This window comes from Colobus angolensis, unplaced genomic scaffold (genome assembly GCF_000951035.1).
Source record: "Colobus angolensis palliatus isolate OR3802 unplaced genomic scaffold, Cang.pa_1.0 Scaffold372, whole genome shotgun sequence".
NCBI classification, from domain to species: Eukaryota; Metazoa; Chordata; class Mammalia; order Primates; family Cercopithecidae; genus Colobus; species Colobus angolensis.
The window spans coordinates 238,293-262,233 of record NW_012117066.1 but is presented as its reverse complement, the minus strand read 5'-3'; the positions used below and the strand labels follow the sequence as shown (position 1 = coordinate 262,233).

The 23,941-nt window shown below is 43.6% G+C and overlaps 1 protein-coding gene across 1 annotated transcript in view; it reads right to left on the bottom strand.

The window, feature by feature from the left end:
* Window positions 1-23,941, bottom strand: part of THSD4 (thrombospondin, type I, domain containing 4) — a 704,860-nt gene that overhangs the window by 536,391 nt on the left and 144,528 nt on the right. The window contains exon 6 of the mRNA XM_011953812.1: window positions 11,864-11,966. Within this exon, the coding sequence (XP_011809202.1) occupies window positions 11,864-11,966 (103 nt within the window). The remainder of the gene's footprint in view (window positions 1-11,863; window positions 11,967-23,941) is intronic.

The following is a 23,941-nucleotide window of genomic DNA, read 5'->3' as shown; positions in this document are numbered from 1 at the left end:
TCTTTCCTGCTTTCTCCTGTGGGCATTTAGTGCTATAAATTTCCCTGTAAACACTGCTTTAGCTGTGTCCCAGAGATTCTGGTACATTGTGTCTTTGTTCTCATTGGTTTCAAACAACTTCTTTATTTCTGCCTTAATTTCGTTATTTACCCAGTAGTCATTCAGGAGAAGGTTGTTCAGTTTCCACGTAGTTGTGCAGTTTTGAGTGAGTTTCTTAATCCTGAGTTCTATTTTGATTGCACTGTGGTGTGAGAGATGGTTTGTTATGGTTTCCATTCTTTTGCATTTGCTGAGGAGTGCTTTACTTCCAATTATGTGGTCCATTTTAAAAAAGGTCCGATGTGGTGCTGAGAAGAATGTATATTCTGTTGATTTGGGATGGAGAGTTCTGTAGATGTCTATTAAGTCCGCTTGTTCCAGAGCTGAGTTCAAGTCCTGAATATCCTTGTTAATTTTCTCTCTCATTGATCTAATATTGACAGTGGGTTGATAAAGTATCCCACTATTATTGTGTGGGAGTCTAAGTCTCTTTGTATGTCTCTAAGAAGCTGTTTTATGAATCTGGGTGCTCCTGTATTGAGTGCATATATATTTAGGTTACTTAGCTCTTCTTGTTGCATTGATCCCTTTACCATTATGTAATGCCCTTGTCTTTTTTGATTTTTTGCTGGTTTAAAGTCTGTTTTATCAGAGACTAGGATTGCAATCCCTGTTTTTTTTTTTGTTTTGTTTTGTTTTTGTTGTTGTTGTTGTTTTGCTTTCCATTTGCTTGGTAAATATTCCTCCATCCCTTTATTTTGAGCCTATGTGTGTCTTTGCACATGAGATGGGTCTCTTGAATACAGCACACTGATGGGTGTTGACTCTTTATCCAATTTGCCAATCTGTGTCTTTTAATTGGGGCATTTAGTCCATTTACATTTAAGATTAATATTGTTGTATGTGAATTTGATCCTGTCATCATGATGCTAGCTGGTTATTTTGCCCATTAGTTGATGCGGTTTCTTCATAGTGTCAATGGTCTTTACAATTTGGTATGTTTTTGCAGTGGCTGTTACTGGTTTTTCCTTTCCATATTTAGTGCTTCCTTCAGGAGCTCCTGTAAGGCAAGCCTGGTGATGACAAAATCACTCAGCATTTGCTTGTCTGTAAAGGATTTCATTTCTCCTTCACTTATGAAGCTTAGTTTGGCTGGATATGAAATTCTGGGTTGAAAATTCTTTTCTTTAAGAATGTTGAATGTTGGCCCCCACTCTCTCCTGGTTTTAGGGTTTCTGCAGAAAGATCCACTGTTAGTCTGATGGGCTTCCCTTTGTGGGTAATCCAACCTTTCTCTAGCTGCCCTTAACATTTTTTCCTTCATTTCAACCTTTGTGAATCCGGTGATTAAATGTCTTGGGGTTGCTCTTCTCGAGCAGTATCTTGTGGTATTCTCTGTATTTCCTGAATTTGAATGTTGGCCTGTCTTGCTAGGTTGGGGAAGTTCTCCTGGATAGTATCCTAAAGAGTGTTTTCCAACTTGATTCCATTCTTCCCATCACTTTCAGGTACACCAATCAAATGTATGCTTGGTCTTTTCATATAGTCCTATATTTCTTGGAGCCTTTGTTCATTCCTTTTCATTCTCTTTTCTCTAATCTTGTCTTCACACTGTATTTCATTAAGTTGATCTTCAATCTCTGACATCCTTTCTTCTGCTTGATTGATTCGGTTATTGATATTTGTATATGCTTCATGAAGTTCGCGTGCTGTGTTTTTCGGCTCAATCAGGTCATTTATATTCTTCTCTAAACTGGTTATTTTAGTTAGCAATTCCTCTAACCTTTTTTCAAGGTTCTTAGCTTCCTTCCATTGGATTAGAACATGCTCCTTTAGCTTGGAGGGGTTTGTTATTACCCACCTTCTGAAGCCTACTTTTGTCAATTCATCAAACTCATTCTCCATTCAGTTTTGTTCCCTTGCTGGCAAGGAGCTGTGATCCTTTGGAGGCGAAGGGGCGTTCTGGTTTTTGAAATTTTCAGCGTTTTTGCACTGGTTTTTCCTCACCTTTGTGGATTTATCTACCTTTGTTCTTTGATGTTGGTGACCTTTAGAAGTGGTTTTTGCGTGGATGTCCTTTTTGTTGATGTTGATGCTATTCCTTTTTGTTTGTTACTTTTCCTTCTAACAGGCCCCTCTTCTGCAGGTCTGCTGGAGTTTGTTGGAGGTCCACTCCAGATCCTATGTACCTAGGTATCACCAGCAGAGGCTGCAGAACAGCAAAGATTGCTGCCTGTTCCTTCCTCTGGAAGCTTTATCCCAAAGGGAACTCCACCAGATGCCAGCTGGTGCTCTCTTGTATGAGGTATCTGTCGACCCCCAATGGGAGGTGTCTTCCAGTCAGGAGGCACAGGGGTCAGGGACCCACTTGAGGAGGCAGTCTGTCCCTTACCAGAACTCAAGCACTGTGCTGGCACATCCACTGCTCTCTTCAGAGTCAGCAGGCAAGAATGTTTAAACCTGCTGAAGCTACGCCCACATCTACCCCTTCTGCCAGGCGCTCTGCCCCAGGGAGACGGGGATTTTGTCTGTAAGCCCTCGAATGGGGCTGTTACCTTTCCTTCAGAGATACCCTGCCCAGTGAGGGGGAATCTACAGAGGCAGTCTGGTTACAGCGACTTTCCTGAGCTGCGGTAGGCTCTGTCCAGCTCCAACTTCCCAGTGGCTTTGTTTACACTGTGAGGGGAAAACTGCCTACTAAAGCCTCAGTAATGGCAGATGCCTCTCCCCCGATCAAGCTCAAGCATCTGAGGTCAACTTCAGACTTCTGTGCTGGCACCGAGAATTTCAAGCCAGTGGACCTTAGCTTGCTGGGCTCCATGGCAGTGGAATCTGCTGAGCTAGACCACTTGGCTCCCTGGCTTCAGACCCCTTTCCAGGAGAGTGAACAGTTTTATCTCACTGGCATTCCAGGGGCCACTGGGGTATGAAAAAAAACTCCTGCAGCTAGCTGGGTGTCTGCCCAAATGACTGCCCAGTTTTGTGCTTGAAACCCTGGGCCTTGGTGGGGTAGGCACCAGAGGGAATCTCCTGGTCTGCAGGTTGTGAAGACCATGGCAAAAGTGTAGTATCTGGGCCGGAGTGAACCATTCCTCACGGTACAGTCCCTCACGGCTTCCCTTGACTGGCGAGGGGAGTTCCCCAACCCCTTGTGCTTCCTGGGGGATGCAGCGCCCCACCCTGCTTTGGCTCAGCCTCCGTGGGCTGCACCCACTGTCTAACCAGTCCCTGTGTGATGAGCCAGGTACCTCAGTTGGAAATGCAGAAATCACTTGCCTTCTGCGTTGATCTTGCTAGGAGCTGCAGACCGGAGCTGTTCCCCATCTTGCCAGCCACCTCTGTTCCTCTTATAAGAACACTAATCCCATCAGATCGGGGCCCTGCCCTTAAGACCTCATTTAATCTTAAGTAGCTCCTTAGAGGCCCCATCTTTAAAGATGCTGGGGGTTAGGGCTTTAACATATGAATTTTAGACAGACATAAACATTTAGTCCATAGCATTCATTGTGTTGTGTATATTAGCAGAACTTTATATACCACAATAAGCTTTATTAACATAGGAAATGATACATGGGATGATAATGCCTTGGTGCCTCTCCTATACCTGGATCACCTTCTCAGTGTCCTTTAATGGCTGAGACTCTTTCCCCTGCTTCCTTAATGTAACTTACTCCAAAGCTCATTTCCTAGTCCTTGTAAAACCCATTTTGTTATTCTACATTTTCTTGAAGGTCTTATCCACTAATCTCACCAAGGCTGATGATTGCAAGTATGGGTCTACAACCCTACGATATCTCCCTAAACTTCAGAACCTTGCATCCCCAATCTCCTGTTGGGTCCCACCATTCATTCAGACTCAATATATACAAGAGCAAAACCATCATTTTGAAATGTTTTCACAAAGAAGTTGCCCTCTGGGCTTTGTCCCCAGTGATATGCTCATCCTCAAAGCAAACATGGCCTAGTCTTGCCAAGTATCCCCTGGCACGTACAAGAGAGCTCTGAGAATGGATCTTGTTGGGGGCATCCCAGGTCCACCCTTAACGAAATAGAAACTGCCTCTCATTGCCCTAAGGTCTGTCCCTTCCACTCTGAACGTTCACAGTGATTATGGATTATCTATGCACAGGGGTGGGCTGTAGGAATGAGAGTGCCTATGAATAAAGTGGCTTCATTAAAATGTGAACACTCTAATTCCAGGCCCACTGGCACTTAGTCATAAGCCTCCCTCCCTCATACATTACAGTTCTGATAATATTGTCTATGTTTTTATCTGACAGCGCCCCCCGCCCCATCATGTCCCACCATGGTGTCTGTGTTAGAGCAGACTGCTGGACTGGTGGAGGAGTCAGAAGCATGCCTGGGGTCTTGGCCTCCAACATTCCATCTTTGGCCCCTCAGAGCCTTAATCAAGGGGGTAGATCTTGACTGAAGTGGCTCAGGGCTCTGTGGATATCAGACTGTGTGGTGGCACCTTTAATATTCTCTGGAGCAACAGCTACTTTTCTTGCAAATAACCTAATAAAAGTCACCTGGACTTAGGAGGAACGTATTCAGGGAATTTCACTGGAGCTTCCTGCCTGCTAGTCACTAGGGCCAGCCACAGATATTCCATTTCTCCTCCTTTGAGCACATAGTGGGAGGGTACCTCCCTTCCTCCTTGGAATCACACCTCCTAGGTGTGATTCGTGACTTGCTTTGGCCAATGAGATGTGAGCAGAAACAATATGGATCAATTCTAATTGAAGTTTTAAGAACCTGAGTCTGTATGGCTGGCTATTGTTAAGTCAAAAATAACAAGATTCTGGTAAGGTTGTGGAGAAAAAGGAACACTTACACACTGCTGGTGGGAGTGTAAATTAGTTCACCCATTGCGGAAGACAGTGTGGCAATTCCTCAAGGATCTAGAGACAGAAATACCATTCGGCCCAGCCATCCCATTTCTGGGTATATACCCAAAGGAATATAAATCATTCTATTATAAAAACACATGCATGTGTTATTCACAAAAGCAAAGACATCGAATCAACCTAAATGCCCATCAATGATAAACTTGATAAAGAAAATGTATATATACACCATGGAATACTATGCAGCCATAAAAAAGAATGAGATCATATCCTTTGCAGGGACATGGATAGAGGTGGAGGCCATTATCCCTAGCAAACTAATTCAGGAACAGAAAACCAAATACTGCATATTCTCACTTATAAGTGGGAGCTAAATGAGGAGAACACATGGACACAGATTGGGGAACAACACACACTGGAGCCTATCAGAGGACAGAGACTGGGAGGAGGGAGAAGATCAGGAAAAGTAACTAATGGATACTAGGCTCAATAACTGGGTGATGAAATAATCTGTACGACAACCCCCCAGGACACATTTGCCTATGTAATAAACCTGCACATCCTGCACATGTACCCCTGAACTTAAAATAAAACTTAGAAAACAAACAAACAAACAAAGAACTTGAACCTGGGTCACTTGTTCCCTTTCCCTACCTCAGTGAAAGCATGAGTTGAGATACAGCTTCTACCAGCCTGGGTCCCCAGGTAAGCAAAATATACCCATCCTTACACATGGAAGGTGAACAGGAGGCAAGCTTTTGTCACGTTAAGTCATTTGGATTTGGGGGTTATTTGTTACTGTAACATAAGCCAGCCACTGCTGACAGATACAACCAGTTGATGACCTTCACTTTCTGACTCAGCCTCCCCTCTGGCTTTTCAATTGCCACTCTCTTTAGTTCAGCTCTCGGGGACACACAGTGCACTCAAGCTACCCAAACATAAAGCTGCCACCTATCAGTTTTAAGGATTAACACTGATACCTGATGCCCTACAGCCTATAGCAACCCAGCAAAACTCCAGTCTCATGGTGTCCAGCCCCATTACCCTTGGCATGAAAACAGGTAGAATTTTCTCCAATCTCAGCACCTAAACAAGTGGCTTCCTATGAAACTGCCCATGCTAGGTGGAATGGCTATATATATATATATATATATATCTACACACACACACACACACACACATATATACATATATATATATATATATATATATTTGCTGTCCAAGACAAAGAGTGAAAGGGGACTGGGACAACAGGCATAAATTATCACTGTCCTGGGTGAACTGGGATGCACAGGCACCCTAATTCCACTTTTGCCATCTTTACAGGAATAGGTCCTGGGCTATGAGAAAAATTCCTGGAGGCATTATCTAAGGATAGGTCACCAAATCCAGGAAATGCAATTAAAGGCTTAAGAAGAACATCTGGTAAAATTAATGTGTTTATCAGAGAGTATACTCTGCTTTTACTATTCTATGTGGCATTGCACTGAATGAGTGCAGCTGTTTCCCTAAGTAGGCACATGTGAATAGCAGTAGACATCCAAACAAAACCAAGAGCCCGATGCAAAATCCAGCCATAAAGCATGAACACTCTGCAGAAATATTAGCAGTGTCTTCCTCCCGCCGGTCAGCCTGGGAGCCATTTAAGAGGAGGAAGGATAAAATCAAGAAAACAATCTTAGCAGCAAAAAGAATTATTTAAACAAAGCCAAAGTAAACTCAACTTCAGTGACCATAGGCTTCCTCTCTCCTTCTAGGCATGTGAAAAATATCAATGTCAGTGACTATTTTAAAAGACTGCATTATTTTCTAGTAACACTTTGTAAAGAATAGCTGATTAATCCACATTAGGATGGTAATTAGTTGATTCAACTTCTCAGTGGCTTCCAGTAAAGAAGTATGCACTGATTTTGGTAGAAGAATGTTTTCCTGTCTGTCTCAATCCCCACTTCCCTATCTCCCCTTCATGTGATGTGGGTCCTCCACCACAGGGTTGGTCACATGACCTGTGCTAACCCAAGTACCCCATCCCCCAAACTAGGGTCCAGGGATGGGAACAGGATCTAAACAAGACCATGGTACAGTTTGTCTGGGATTGGAACAGTCACTAGGTATATTAGTTTCCTAGGACTGATGTAACATATCACACAAACTGGTTGGCGTCCTGTTGAACACAAACAAGAGAAATGTATTCTCTCACAGTTCTGGAGGCTAGAAATCCAAAACCAATGTGTTGGTAGGGTCACTCTCCCTCCAAAGTCTCTGGAGGAAGGATCCTTCCACGCATCTTCCTGGTTTCTGGAAGGTGCCGGCAATTCTTGGTGTTCTTTGGCTCATAGCTGCATCACTCCCATGTCTGCCTCCGCCTTCACATGGGCTGTCTTCCCCGTCTGCGTCTTCCCATGGTGTTCTCTGTGTGGGTCCCCAGTCACAATGGATTAAGGCCTATTCTACTCCACTGTGACCTCTTCTAAACTTACATCTTAATTAGATCTGCAACGACCCTCTTTCCAAAAGAAGGTTACATCACAGGTACCAGGGGGACCCTTTCTTTTTTTGAGATGGAGGTTTGCTCTTGTTGCCCAGGCTGGAGTGCAATGGCATGATCTCGGCTCATTGCGACCTCTGCCTCCTGGGTTCAAGTGATTCTCCTGCCTCAGCCTCCTGAGTAGCTGGGATTACAGGCATGCGCCACCACACCCGGGTAATTTTTTGTATTTTTAGTAGAGATGGGGTTTCACCATGGTGTTCAGGCTGGTCACGAACTCCCAACCTCAGGTGATCAACCCGCCTCGGCCTCCCAAAGTGCTGGGGTTACAGGCATGAGCCACCGCACCTGGCCTAGGGGTACCTTTAATAAATCTTTTTGGGGGGTACAATTCAGCCCACAAGACCAGGTGAGAAAGTCCCTCCCACTATGATTGCAAGCTCAAACCCACAGTAAGCCTGCTCGCCTGCCCGAGATGAAGTAAACAGAACCTACAGATGCAGAAAGATGAGAAAGGCAGGGTCCTAATGTTACTGATTCCATGGAATGCAGCCACATCTGAATCCCAGGACACCTTTTGCATTTCCCAGTAACATGACCGACAAAATACCTTTCTGATCAAAATGTATTTAGTTTGGGTTTCTGTCACAACCAAGAGTTCCAATTAATATATCCACCAATGAATAATGCTCTGTAATGTGAATTCAAGTAGTTTCCCATAATCTGGGTGGAAGAGAGAGAGGATGGAAATATTTGTGAAAAAGATTGGTTATGTGCTGATAACTAATGGAATTAAGTGGGTACATAGGAGATTATCACACTATTATACTATTCTCCCTACTTTACCTATGTTTGAAATTTTCCAAAAAATCAGTTAAATCAAATGTTCAAAAAACAAGTTCTTTTAGGTCTCATACTTAAAGTCTAGCACAAATCAGAGGGGAAAAAATAACAGAAAAAGTAGACTCATACATGAGCCAGACAATAGCAGGCATCCACATGAAATACACGAAAACATTAGCAAAGTTTTCTTTGTGGTCTGCATAGGGCTATCAATATAAGACCTGCATCTACCAGACCTCAAGGTCTTAGACAACAACAGCTGGCTGATGGCCACCTCAGACCATGCAGAAAAGGTCTGGCACGGCAGCTTCTGCTCCTGGGGAAATAACAGAACGCACACTACTCAGTGTAGTGTGGAATTCATCTTTCCCCCCAGGTAATCACAATAAAGCAGCTATTATCCACAGCCAGCCATAAAGCAAGGGTGCAGCTCAGACAAAAGACAGGGCCACTTATCTAAATGTTCACTGAAAAGCACTGTTGTTCTGACACAAGAATGTATTTCATGATTTATCAAATACCCATGATTCTGTCCTTCGATGTAGGCTAGAGTCATCCCCTCTTGGATTAGAGGTTCTCTACCCTAGCTACCCATAAGAATCACCTGGGATCTTTAAAAAATCCTGATGTCCAGGCTGCACCCCAGACCAATTAAATCACAATCTCTGGGGAGGAGTCTAGGCATCAGTGTTTCTAGGAGGCTCCTCAGTGATTCTAATGAGCAACGAGAGCTGAGAACCACTGCGCTGGACAGACCTACATCTGCGAGGCAGTTGAGGCAGCTGCTCACTTTGGATACGTGCCTCACTTCTCTAAGGCATCTGCTACTATCAGTCAGAGCAAATTCACTTCTGGATCTACTCTAGTGAGTAGATCTCAATCAATCCAGAACCTTGTTCCTCCCTCTTTGTATTAGTTTCCTAGAGCTGTATGACAAAATACCATAAACTTGATGACTGCAAACAAGAGAAATTTATTCTCACAGTTCTAGAGGCTGAAAGTCGAAAATCATGGTGTTGGCAGGGCCATGCCCACTTTGAAGGCTCTAGGCAAGGATGCTTCCTTGTCTCTTCCTAGCTCTTGCTGGCTGCCAGCAATCCCTGGTGTTACCTTGTAGAAGCATCACTCCAATCTCTGTCTTCATCATCACTTGGCATCCTCCCTGTATGCCTGTGTCCTTTCTCCTCTTCTTCTTTTTTTTATTTTTTTCTTTGTTTTGTTTTTTAGACAGAGTTGCACTCTTGTTGCCCAGGCTGCAATGCAATGGCACGATCTCAGCTCACCCCAACCTCCGCTTCCCAGGTTCAAGTGATTCTCCTGCCTCAGCCTCCTGAGTAGCTAGGATTACAGGCACGTGCCACCACACCCAGCTAATTTTGTATTTTTTAGTAGAGAGAGGGATTCTCCATGTTGGTCAGTCTGGTCTCGAACTCCCAACCTCATGTGATCCACCCGCCTTGGCCTCCCAACTTTCTCCTCTTCTTATCAGAACACCAGTCTTTCTAGATTAAGAGCCCACCCTACTCCAATATGAACTCAACATAACTGATTACATCTGCACTGACTCTATTTCCAAATAAGGTCTCATTCTAAGGTTCTAGGAAGAATACTAATTTGGGTGGTGAGCAGGGGCAGTATTTAACCCAGTGCATTCTTCCTCACCCATATTAAGTGAGTTTTACACTTTGTCTTCACCAGAATGCATGTAAGACATAATTAATTGGGAGTACAATGCCTTTAATAAATTTTATTTTGAAATCATTTTAGATTTATAGGAAAGTTACAAAGATAGTACAAAAGTTCCTGTATACCCTTTACTCAGCTTCGCCTAATGTTAACATGTTACAAAACCATTTATAGGCTGGGTACGGTGGCTCACGTCTGTAATCCCAGCACTTTGGGAGGCTGAGGTGGGTGGATCACTTTAGGTCAGGAGTTTGAGGCCAGCCTGGCCAACATGGCAAGACCCCATCTCTACTAAAAATACAAAAATTAGCCAGGTGTAGTGGTGCACACCTGTAATCCCAGCTACTCGGGAGGCTAAGGCAGAAGAATTGCTTGAACGCAGGAGGCGGAGGTTGCAATGACCTGAGATTGTGCCACCTCTGTGATGGCAACCAAGGAAAGGGAAACTCCACTACTGTGCCCAGGCTGGGCGACAGTACAAGACCCCATCTCAAAAACAAAACAAAAACAAAAAACGAACCATTCATAAAAACTAAGACATTAACTCTGGTACAATGCTATTAACTGAACTATACACTTTATGCCTATTTCACCAGGTTTTCCAACAATGCCGTTTTTCTGTTTCAGGATCAAATCAGGATACCACCTTAAATTTAACATAATGCTCTTAAAAATGAAACAGGTCAGAACCAAGCTCTATTTACAGAATTAAATCAAAACTTCACTTTGGCATCCTTCTTTTGCTCATGCTTCACCCTGTTCCCCACCCCTTGTATTTGCATTCAGCTAGTTCTATGTTTCCTCTGTATATCCTTCCTGCTTGAATTTGATAGTCTCAATTTTTTAGTCAAGTTAGTTCTTAACATGGGACCACTCTGAGAATCTAACAGAAGCCATGGAGTCGCTGAGAACGCTGCACAATTTAGCATCCAATTTCAGAGCAGTCAGATACTAATCCACTTCCCTCCTCCCCAAGGGCTTCTACCTAAGTATAGAACCACCTTGCAGAGTTTGGCTTCCCCAGGCATTGATTCTGCAATGAAATCATCACAACTCACTATCAATCTCTCTTCCAAGGCAACTTCTCCAGATCCTGGACATAGTGCAGTGCTCCATACTCTGGGTCTTGGCCAACCTTAGCTGTCCCAGCCACTGCCTCAGGCTGAGGCTGAGAAGGGCTGGCTGTGCAGAGCTCTCGCACTGGGCCCTGAAGGCAGCTGGACTCCCTCTCCAGCCAACTTGGCTGTAAGCATAGAACCCCCACAAGTTCTGCTTGACCCAACACCTCTTCTGAGCCCACTTTCTCCATGAGTGGGAAGAAATATCTCAGAATGTTAACACTTCTCAGTCCACAAGCCATGTTATCATCTGAATTTCAACAAAGAAAAGTGACTCCAGCACGCAGAGTGGGATCAACTTGCTCTACCAACTTTGGATCTTCTGTCATTTGGAAATGATGGGGATCTTGGACTCACAGCAATGCCTGCCTACTATTCTCTTTGGAATCAGTATGTGAGGCCCCCTAGAGGTGAGAAACATACAAATGTACAACCCCACATGTTCTCTTAAGCTCCCATACCAGCCCTTGTAGCAGTAACCAAGGAAAGGGAAACTCCATCTGCACTCACAGCTCACAACCTTATGTTTGAACCTCTTCTCCAACTGACTCCTTGAACCCTGTTCTGACCCTCTCACCCTGTCATCCTTGGATGTTGCTTGTTTCCATCAACACCTCATCCATCTGACTCATGCTGAAGATGGTCCAGATGTCACCTGAGCTTTGCTACCTTTGGTAAAGACCTGTGCAGGCTTCTCTTTGCCCTGGAGTCACACTTTGTCCCCTACTGACACCCCAGCCAGGATCACACCAATACCTCCAACATCAATCAGAAGTCAGCAAGAATGGAAAATAGACTAAAGTAACTTCTATGGACAGGGCTGGGTCTATTCTTACCTTCTGCAAATGGTTCCCATTCATAAAACCGGCCCATGAATGGCTTGTTGTTGTAGGATGCACACTGTACCTCCCGGATACTTCTACTGCTTTCTGGACATACCTAATAAAGCAGATATTAAATATGCAGTTAGTGTCCATACTGTTCATAGCTCCAGGATACATCTCCAAACTCTGGATACCTTTCCAACTTTATTTATTTTTTATTTTTATTCTTATTTATTTTGGGGGGCACTCTTGTCACCCAGGCTGGAGTGCAGTGCCCAATCTCGACTCACTACAAACTCCACCTCCCAGGTTCAAGTGATTCTCCTGCCTCAGCCTCCCAAGTAGCTGGGATTACAGGCACCCACTACCATACCTGGCTAATATTTGTATTTTTTGTAGAGATGGGCTTTCACCATGTTGGTCAGGCTGGTCTTGAACTCCTGACCTCAGGTGATCCACCCACCTCAGCCTCCCAAAGTGCTGGGATTACAGGCATAAGCCATCGCGCCCGGCCCATTTCCAACTTTAAATACCAGCCCTCTTCTACCTAAACTACTGAGTTTCTGATCATTTGCTCATAACCTGCATGAAAAAGTTTAAATGCAGATCCCCAGGTTTCACGTATGCCAACTCAATCGTTATAGGGGCAAGAAATTCTTAACAAGCTCCCCAGATTATTTTTTTGCACACTGTAATTTGAAAACCACTGATCTAAACCTTCTACTCCTGACAAGTCAGTCTACTCCATTCTCTCAAAGAGGCCATCTGCTTCTGTTTGAGTTTGTTCATGCCATTCCCCTTGCATGGAATAGTAGTCACAGCAGACACGTTCAGAGCCCTTACCTTTGCCAGGCACTACTTTAAACATGTTCCACATATGAACTCATTTAATCTTCACAACAACCAATGAGGTAAACACTGTAGTTTTACAGATTTTTCATGAGAGCAAACTGAGGCATGGAGGAGTCACACAGCCAGTGAGGTGTGGGGCCTGGATTTAAATGCAAGCAGCCTGGTTCCCACCAGGCTGTCTCTCATTGTCCTCCCCATCTTCTCTAAATTCTAGTTTAAATTCTGTCCCACCTAAAGCAGGAATTTCCGACCTTCTGCGTGCAAAACAATCACCCAGAGATCCTTTTGGAAATGCAAACTTCTGGATCCCTCCATGAAGGATTATTATTCAGTAAATCTGGGATGAAATCCAGAGATCTGTATTTTATCAAGTTTATCCACGTGATTCTGATGCACTAGACTACTTAAGGAAAACATACTGCTCCCTCTGGCTTTTTTCTTCCTCATTTATAAATGGTAAATATGAGCAAAGTGTGGTATAGAGTAAATAAGTATGAGACAGAAAATAATAAGATCAGAATCTCGAATTCATATTGTGGGTAAAGTATGATCTAGCTTTGTTGAACCCGAACTATACTCTAAGTGTGTGTGTGTGTGTGTGTGTGTGTGTGTGTGAATAATCAGAAGGAAAAGAAGCCTGGCCCCTGAAACATCAAACAGTACTGTGTAGAAGAAGTCTCTGGAATAAACTGCTAATAGGATAGTTCAAAGTCTTCAAGGATTTGTAGAGAAATCTACTGTATATATCAGAAATATTAGGTCTCCTGGAAGATGAGGGACCAGAGGAAGGACTGAAAATAGGTGTGAGGGTAAACATCTCCTGCTTGATTAAGGACAGTCGCAGCTGGGGAGGCTGCTGGTACAAACTTGCAGCGTGGCCATTACCCTGCTGTGGTCTGAGCCGAACCATATGGAGCAAGAAACCCTCTAAAGCAGAACATGATAGAAACTGGTAGGAAAAAACAGGCAGGGTGAACACGCAGGGTGGGCTGAGCTCTGACAATCAGTGAGAGGCAGACAGGCCACGGAAGCCTGTCTCCTAGGGCTCTGGAAGCCAACCTGCTGGCAACCCTGAAGCTGGGCCCATGTAAGCTTCGAGCAACACCAGCTGTCTCCATGAAGGGTTTTGAGTTAACTAAGATGCTTTTCACAGCCCTTTGGCCTGAGCCAAAGTTCAAGTAGGATGTGAACCGCTGGGTGACTTGGAGAGGCCACCATCCCTGTAGCAGTCCCCAAGTACAGCTTCGAGAAAGAAACCTTAAGGAGTTTGTTAAAAATGCAGATTCTCAAGCCTCACTCTGGCAGGAGAGTGGGGAAAAGAGCCCAGGAATATATGCTTGAAGTGCTCCTTGGGTGATTCTGGTGCAGCCTGTGCAGCCTACCCTGTGCAGCAGCGATGAAGAGCCACGCCCAAGCCCCATCTCACTCCACTCCAAATTACTTAACACAGAATCACAGAGTGCTAGAGCAAAAGAAAAAATCAAATCCAACCCCTTTCATTTACAGATGAGGGAACTGAGACCTGGAGATGTGGCAAGCCTTGCCAAAGGCTCCACGGTGACACAGAAGCAGAGCCCAGAGCGCTGATGGCCCACTCTGTCCATAATCAGAACTAGAGATCAGCTGCTGGGCTGCAGGTCTTCATAACAGAAACAGACCAGCACAAGCGGCTGAAGGTCCTGTTCCTCAAATAACTACACCTAAGTAAAGCCAAGGTGCTCCACAACGAGGCTGCAGCTAGAAGCCACCCTTCATTAACCTGGTGACAGTTACTAGAACTGGAAGCTGTAGACTACAAAGACTTAGACAGTCTGCTTAACCTCTCTCTCTCAATGAGTAAAATGGCTAATAGGCTAGACCACAAACCAATGCACATTCAGAATTATCTAGAATTGCTTAGTACTTGATAACATAAATGTCTATTTCATGACTGAGAAAGGAGTCCACAATCCATAAAGTTATAAGTGTTAAAAAGATTATGTGTGTGGAGTGTGTGTGTACATACACAGAGAGAGGTTAAAAGTGTTATCTCTGGAAGGTGATATTATAGATGTTGTTAATTTATAATTAATTGTTAGTCTATTTGTGTTATTTATTTTTTTCTGCAATAAACATGTAATATTTATGTAATAAAAGTGACAATTGGCCAGGCAGGCGCAGTGGCTCATGGTTGTAATCCCCTAGCACTTTGGGAGGCCAAGGCAGGTGGATCACTTGAGGTCTGGAGTTTGAGATCAGCCTGCCAACATAGTGTAACCCTGTCTCTACTAAAAGTACAAAAAATTAGCTGGGTGTGGTAGCATGCACCTGTGATCCCAGCTACTCGGGAGGCTGAGGCAGGAGAATCACCTAAACCTGTGAGGAAGAGGTTGCAATGAGCTGAGATCGTGCCTCTGCACTCTAGCCTGGGCGACAAAGCAAGACTCTGCCTCAAAAAAAAAAAAAAAAAAGTGACAATGAATCAGAATTGAGCCCTTCCAAATACATTAGCCCTTAGCTAGCTTTGCATGTCCTTGCAGTTTAAGGTATGGCTTAATACTCCACTAATGCCCAGTGCTCTCACATCCATACACATCTGCCAACCCAACTTACTGTGGATCATTCAGGATATCCTGTCCCTTGGTCACCATTAAGTCATTCACATCTAAGCATAGCCCGGTTCCTATCTAAGGCAGAAGAGCTTAACGTGGCATCAGAGCCACAATGGTCAGCAGATCCACCTGCAGTTGCCAGGAGTCAGCTGAGCCCAGTAGGAGGTAACGAGGTGTCCTGGTAGACGGGCATGGCCCTATGTGTGACTCCAGCAAGGACTCACATGACGCCAGGCAAACTGCATGGGCATAGCCCTGTGACTCCAGCAAGGACGCACATGACACCAGGCAAACTGCAAGCCTGGAGGGCAGAGGGATGTGGCCAGAGAAATGCAAGGCTTCTTGGGCCCGGATGTGGAAGTGGGTTATTGAGGCAGCATTATGGTATAGGCAAGGAAGGCAGAAGCCTGGACTGATGATACTGATGATGATGATGATGATACCTAACTTTTATTGAGCATTTATTAAATATTAGACATTCCACTATGTGATTTACATATATTCAGCTCATTTAATCCTCACAATAACTATTATACCCATTTTACAGACGAGGAACCCAAGGCAACAAAAAGTTAAATGAGCTGCATAAGGTCACAGGGCTTGTAAGTGGTGAAATCAAGATTTGAACCCTGACACTTTGCACCTGGAATCCATCATAGTAACCACTATGCCACGGTGCCCTCCTTGACTGTGTAGACAATAAAGTTAATTTGTGATGGGTCCTCAGACAAGAGAGCCATAACTGTGTCTTGTCTATTGTCAGGATAGGGCTAGAGGCAAAAGCTGGAATCAGTCCCCAAGGCCTGGTGAAGTGGCTGGCCTCTGCTACAAGGAGCATGGAGCTGTGGAGTGAGGAGGAAAACCAAGCAGGGCCTGGGAAATCCCGTTTCATGTCTCTTTGATAGATTACATCTGTTTGTACTTGTCATACTATTATCGGGATGTGATCTCCTCTCATTTTAACAGACTCTCTGAAGTTAAAACTTCCAGGTTACAGATCCTTTTACCCCTTCTTAGGTTTTAAATTGTTAGGTTTTAAATTGGTTGTTTCCTGATGTCATGGACTGAGTCACCTTCACCTTATCAGTAATCGTCTGTACATTACACTGTGAACTGGCCCTGGGGACAGGTTTCTTGCAGATAGCTAGCAGATCCTTTCCATGGGCAGAGATTCTTGCAATCTTCAGGCCAGAAAACTGAGACGGGGAAAAGCCATGTAGATAGAGATCAGGCTCATTCAGGATGAGACTAACAAAGTCTGGAGATTTAGAGCCAAGTAATGCCCCTGGGAGATAACCTCCCTTCAAATGACTCCCACCCAAAAGAGGGAGGGATGTTTCCACTGGACTTTTAATGGAAGAGAAATAAAGATGTACTTTAATATGATTAGCTGACTCCTTATAAAGCAGTATGAGCCCTATCCAAAGTTCCATCTAGACAATTGCCTGGGGTTGCTATGAGTCACAAATAGTATTATGGAAACTCCAGCTACATTTCTAGTGACCCTGGTTAATCTGAAATGACAACTGCCTGTACCCAACTTCACTGCTCGAGAGGCCACCATCAGTGATCACAAACTTACCTTTTGGTAATTAATTACTCTCATCTCCCCAGGAGATGAACAGCATCATCTCCAATGTAGCGGTGCCAAGGAACATGACCTTGAAGTCTGCCTGCGTCAGATACGCATTTTTTATCCTTTTCATTGCTATGAATTCAATCAAAAGACCAGCTACCATAGCAACATGTGATGTATTTAACGTCACCACAGTCATGAAACCTTTTAAAAAAAATAAATCTAGAAAATGTCCCTGCACTGTCATGAGAAAGTGGCTGTGTAACCTTGGGAAAAACATTTAGTTTCTCAAAGTCTAAACTACCACAATTGAATAACAAGCCCTGTACCACCTTCCAGGCCCCAATCCCCAGGGGGTTTTATGGGGATTTTTAAGTGGTAATATATTAATGTTTCTAGCTCTCTGTAATGCTCAATAAATGTTTGCTGAAGTGGAGACACCAAATGTCCACTGTGGAGAATCCAGTAGTTCCAGAAGCCGTACGTGCCTGAAAACTATGTGTTCTGAGCAAACATGCCCTTCCTTCCTTTCTCATCTACAGCTGGAAAATGGGCTTGTTTTCTAGCTATAGAGAAATAGCTCCGGTTATCTTATACATTTTTCAAATATATTTAATATCTCCTTTCTCAAATTACACAGAACAAACTCAACCTCACAAAAACCTTTGCCACCTTCCACCACAGACATTTGCCAGTCAGGGAATTAACTGGTTTGTCCAAAGAGTTGGGTAAAGGCTTTGGATGTTTTTTGTTTGTTTGTTTTGTTTTGTTTTAATCTGAGATTTTCTTAATTCTCAAACGCTTTTTTTTTTTTTTCCATCCAAGGGAAGTTCATAATGTTCTCCTAGGGAGAGGTGTTTCCCTCTCATTCAATACCTACATCAAAGCCCCAAAGGATGTTAATGTGACACTAAGCCCAGCCATTCACCCAGGCCAATCTTAGATTTTTAAATATCCAAGATCTCTTCAAATCTAGGCCTATCTCAAGAGTGCTTACTTATGACTGCCTATTTATATTATTTACATATCTCTATGTCTGTAAGAAGATCTAAAAAAGAATTCCGTTTTCCCTAACTAATCAGGAAGCACATGGCAAAATGTAAACTTGTTAAAAAAGTTAGTCTCTGCAGTGTGGCCCATGCCTGTGATCCCAGCACTTTTGGAGGCTAAATTGGGAGCATGCTTGAGTGCAGAAGTTCAAGACCACCATGGGCAACATAGCAAGACCCCATCTCTACACAAAATAAAAATAAGCTGAGCATAGTAGTGCATGCCTGTAGGCTGAGGCAGAAGGATTGTTTGAATCCAGGAGTTGGAGGCTGTAGTGAGCTATGACCATGCCGCTTCACTCCAACCTGGACAACACAGTGAGACCCTGTCTCAAGCAAAACCAAAACCAAAAACCAAACCACCTTACTCTCCCAGGGAGCACACATTTCCTAGTGGCTACTTCCGGTATCACACTAATAAGACTGGTTTCCTTCCCCTCTGCTATCTGCTGAGGCAGGGTGTAAAATTCCATTCAAAGGCAAATATTCATTGCAGCGCTCCATGTCAGGTGTTGACAGTAATGAGGATACAAAGAAGAATCTGCCATAATAGCCTCCCTCAGGGACTTACAGGCCAACTCGAGAAAAATGCATAAACAAAAATGTATAATGCATGGAAAGGAATGTAGTGAATTGTTTGGACACAACATTTCTAATCTTGCAAAGGAAGGAGTTAATTGATTTTTCCTAATGTTGAAAAATCAAGAAAATAAAAATTGTTAATATACTACATATAGCCAAAAAAATAAGTTAAAATAAAAAATGTGGCTAGTGTAGATCAGCAGGAGTGGAAGGAAAGGGGGTCATTTCTTCATCTTCCGGAATAAGGAGTTGATGCAGAAAATTTAAGTTGATATATCGAGAAGCAGGGGTATTAATATGCCATTTCGAGTTATAGAGAGAATGAACATAAGAACAACAAGTTAAAAATCACTGGCTGTGATTACATCTTGAGAGAGAGACTAGGATATACATGTCTTTGCTGTTCTGATATTTCTTACTCTTGTTTGTACAACTTTTTATAATCATGAAAAATGACAACTGTGAACAATTCTTGTGTATATATATTTGTGTGTGTGTGTATATAAATATACACAGGTTTATGTATACACATATGTGATGTGTATACACATGTATACATGTTTAAATATACATATATGTGTGTGATTCATGTAAGTGTATACGTGTGTGTGTGTGTGTGTGTGTGTGTATATATATATACGAAAAAGTAAGAGAATTTTCTATGGAAATTCCAAGTGGTCTGAGAAGACAGAAAGAAAAATGCTGCAAAAAGCACTGATTCTCACACATATTTCCTAGATGAGGAGGCTAGTGATAAGCTCATGATAAGAGAAACTAGTGTTGAAACCCCCAGTCTGCCCATCCAGTAACTGGCCTCATGGTTCCTGGCAAGCTTTACACCTTACAGAACTGTACTCGATTCTTACTTGGCCCGTCTACTAAGTTTTTGCTTAAAATTGCAGTCCGAAAGTTGTTAGCTCCTCTTTCATTCAATATCAGACTAGAGATGGAGTAAAATTAGAATCTGCCTGCAGAGAGCACACCCAGCTAGATTTAAGATTTGGCCAACACCTTCCCCTTATTTGCACTTACTTTGGGGCAGAAACAACTACACGTGGATAAATCCATTTTCAAAAGCCAGTCCTACCCCAGGGAAATTCACTGGAGAGTCACTGATACCAGAACTCATCACATCCATGCTTGCTATAAGTTGCTTTTAGCCCCAGGAGTTTCTCCCTCATAATGTTAAGTGCACTCTGTCTAAACTCAGAATCACGCCTCCTTTGGCAGCAAAGCCCCTTAAAAACTCATAATTTTGTCCCTGCCTTGCACTACAGCCTCCCTCCTCCAGAAGAGGTCAGAGTATCAATCAGTCTCCTCTCCAGGGAGAAAATGTTGCATTCAGAGTGCCTAGGAGAAAGCGTTCAACTCGGAGTACCTAAGAGAAAGTGGGAAGAGAGACACCTAAGCCTCCAGGACAAAGGCAGAAAGGATTTTTGTTGTTGTTGTTGTTGTTGTGTTAGAGACAAGGTATTGCTCTGCCCCCCAGGCTGGAGTACAGTGGTGTGATCCTAGTTCAAAGCATCCTCCAACTCCTGGGCTCAAACAATCCTCCCACCTCAAGCCTCCTGAGTAACTGGGACCACAGGCACACACCATCAACCTCAGCTGTTCTTTAAATTTTTTGCAGAGACAAGGTCTCACTATGTTCCCCAGGCTGGTCTTGGACTCCTGGCCTCTGGCCTCAAGCAGTCCTCCCACCACGGCCTCTTACAGTGCTGGGATTACAGGCATGAGCCAATTAAGCCCAACTGAGCCTGGCCAGAAAAGGGTTTTTTTTTTTTTTTTCAACTGCATCCCCTCAGGCACCAGAGGAATTGAGATTTGATTTCTCCTTCCTCCGTTGCAATCCCTATAAAAACTCTAGCTATCAAGTCTTGGAATTCAATGAGCTTCCATGAAGAAGGAACTTAACTGTTTACTCTGTTCCTTGAGTTCCTATTACTTTTAGCCCTCATTGAGAAAGTACAGGGCTGCGGATTAATCATGGCTTCCGCCCTGTGTTGCCCCTTCACTGCTGAAGACAAACTTGCAGGTGAAGTCTTCACTCATTAGAAACACATCTGATTCCACCAAGAGGTCCTTGAGTGCCTCCTCCTTGCTCCTCAGCACTTACAAGACTGCAAAGGGCCTCCAGGACCCCTGTCACTTGCTCTTCCTAAAGCATCCTCCCTCGCCTGGATAATCCGCACTCGAACTCCACCCAAGCCAGGTTAATTTCCACTGTGTGGGGATTTGAAAGGACCTATGTGGCATGTGCAATGGCACATATGATCTACACTGTTAATGCCTTTTTATGAGTCTATCCCTCTTACTGAACTCGAGCTGCATAAGGCAAGAGCCTGCTCCCATCTCACTCTCTCCAACCATAGCCTAACACCTCACCCCACGCAATCAACGTCAATGTTATGCTTATGGACTCCAAGCAAAAGCCTTCTCTTGGGAGTACTTAAAAGACTTTGAGCCACTGCACTCCAACCTGTGCAACAGAGCGAGACTCTGTCTCAAAACACAAAACACAAAAAACAAAACAAACAAACACACACACACAAAAAAACAAGGCCGGGTGCAGTGGTTCATGCCTGTTATCACAGCACTTTGGGAGGCCAAGGTGGGCAGATCACCTGAGCTCAGGAGCTGGAGACCAGCCTGGCCAACATGGTGAAACTCTGTCTCTACTAAAAATACAAAAATTAGCTGGGTATGGCAGCGTGCACCTGTAATTCCAGCTACTTGGGAGGGTGAGGTGGAAGAATGGCTTGAACCTGGGAGGCGGAGGTTGTAGTGAGCTGAGATCGCACCACTGTACTCTAGCCTGGGCGACAGAGTGAGACTCTATCTCAAAAAAAAAAAAAAAAAAAAAAGACTTTGGACCAGATTGAGTCTTGCATCCACCACAGTCCACCACATACAGTCTGCTGAAGGAGAGTGTTGCACTAGCTGATGTTTGAGATTGGTGCTGGAAAAGACCATAGATTCTCCATCTGTACTAGGATGTGTCACCTGAACTTCCTCATACACATTGTAGGCAGAAAAAAAATAATATTTCCTTATCTTTAAAGTCTACATTCAGAAATCTTACATGAATTGAACAATCTCAGAGACATGTTGGAATGCTTAAAATTCCTAGATCACACCATAAGATAGGTCTTAATATTAAACGTGCACATCGGAAGATGTAAATAACTCACTATTATGAAGTTGGTTATCTATTTCAGTCTTATCACTTTAAAGTCACCATGACCCAAGGCTGATAACACTGAAACTAAATCACAGCTGAATTGTTGGGTCTCTTGGCAATCTTGTTTTGTCACTGTGTAAAGGTAAAGGAGCCTCAATCGCAGCTAACACGGGACTGAGGGCAACTCTGAGCAAGTCTGATCATTTCATCCATGCATTTCTTCAGTTACCACTGAGAACCTGGAAGATGTTCAGATATGGGGAGACCTTACTTCATTCCTTTCTAAAGGGGGGGTTTGCCAGTCACGTTTATTTCCTAACAATGTGTCAGCACTATGCCTTCCATGTGTGGCTGCCATGCCAGCTCTTCTATATGCCATCTTGTCTGAACCTGACATCAACCCTACAAGGTAAGGATTATTAGCCCACTTTACAGATGGTCCTCAGGGTGTTAAGTGACTTGCCCAAGGAAACTCAGCTCTTCTGTGTCAAAGCTTGGCATCTGTATACCTTTTCCTCTTTGAGCAGGAATACTTACATAATTGGGGCATTCATGTCCTCTCTTGATGCTGGACATCAGGGAGGACAAAGAAATGTCTACATGAGGTCATTGATGCTGAGATGCTGGGGCATATGGGTCCATCTGGGGAGTATATAAAAAAAGCAATATAGCTGAACTGAGACTACTCCCCTTAGAAAGGCTGTGTGCAAGGCTGGTCCATGGCTGGCATCTGGGAACTTGAATCTCAGGGCAGTTCTCAGCACTCCCTAAATGACAGGAGTGGCTCACTAAGCCTAAATATAGCTTATGCTAAATACCTGATTTCTTTCTGGGAGTCTGGAATTTTGATATGTGGCAGGCAAAGGGTGCCTATGTGACCAGCCCTCAGTAAAAACCCTGGGCACAGTGGGGGCTTCTCTGGTAGACAACTTTTACATGTTATAACAAGTCATTGCAGAGGAATTATGTAAGTCCTGTGTGGCTTCATTGTGATTCTGCAGAGCTTATGCCTGGTTTCCTATGCTCTTCGGCCTATGTGCCTTTCCTTTAGTGATTTTGCTTTGTTTATTCAATCCTTTGGCTGTAATAAGTCGTAACTGTGAGTGTGACTATATGCTGAGTCTTATGAGTCCTCCTAGGAAATCATCAAACCCAGGAATGGTCTTGGGGACCTCTGACAGAGGGAATTTTAAAGAGATCATGGGGGTGTGGCGCAAGTCACAAGAAGCCATGGGCTTATGAAAAAAATATACACAATAATGGAACCTCTAAGGAATAACATCTCTCAATAAGGGTAAGCAGGATGTGGACTTGGGACAGTGGGGTGCACTGGGGAGGACACTATGCACATGTCACAGGGAAGAGAAGGGAACTACACCTATACAATCCCATGTCAACATGTACTTCTTTGGCCTGGGTTAGGGGCTTTATTTTGTCTTCTTCCAAAATGCCAGAAGACACCATGACCTCACAAGAAGTTTCTAGGATTCCTTGCCATTCAGTCTCCTCAGTGGTGCCATTACCCCAGCACCCAGGGAAGCACAGCTTCTACATGGGGAGAACAACCCTGCTGTTGGCAGCACAGGTCTGGCAAAAGGGGCACGCTTTACAAAAGTAAGTTAAATGCAAGAAATGCTAAGCGGGCATCAGCTCCACATGGATGCCAAATGCCCCCTCTTTTACTTTCTCCCTATGGTTTGCTTGGTCTTCAAAACTAACAGATATATTAGTCAATGGGAGAAAGTGTTCTATATTACAAATGAGTTCATTTCGTTTTAAAAGAACAGCAATAGATATTGAGGAACAAGGGCATGTCTGACCACGAAACCAAGCAGTTCTTTACTTTTTGATTTACAAAGTACTTTCCTACCATCACCTCATTTGATCCTCAAAGCAATGCTAGGAGGTAGATACCACGACTTTTCTCTGTTATTCTCCATGACACCTACTCTGTTACAAGACAAGCAATGATGCTCAATGAAGACTTACTGGTTGACTGATCAGCAATGGCCTTAGAAAAATTACTGCTTTTTAAAATTAATGATTCCTGAAGTCCGACAGTGGAAGAATAAGCTAAAAAGCAACCCAGGCATTCAATGAAATTATTAAGATCACAAATTAAGTCATTTCTATGGACTCTATAGCAGGAAATATATTTTTAATAAGGAAATTGAAGCTAATATAGAGCAGCTGTCCTGTTACCCAGCAACAGAGTATTAAGGCAGATTAAATTATTAATGAAAAATATCACGACTCAGA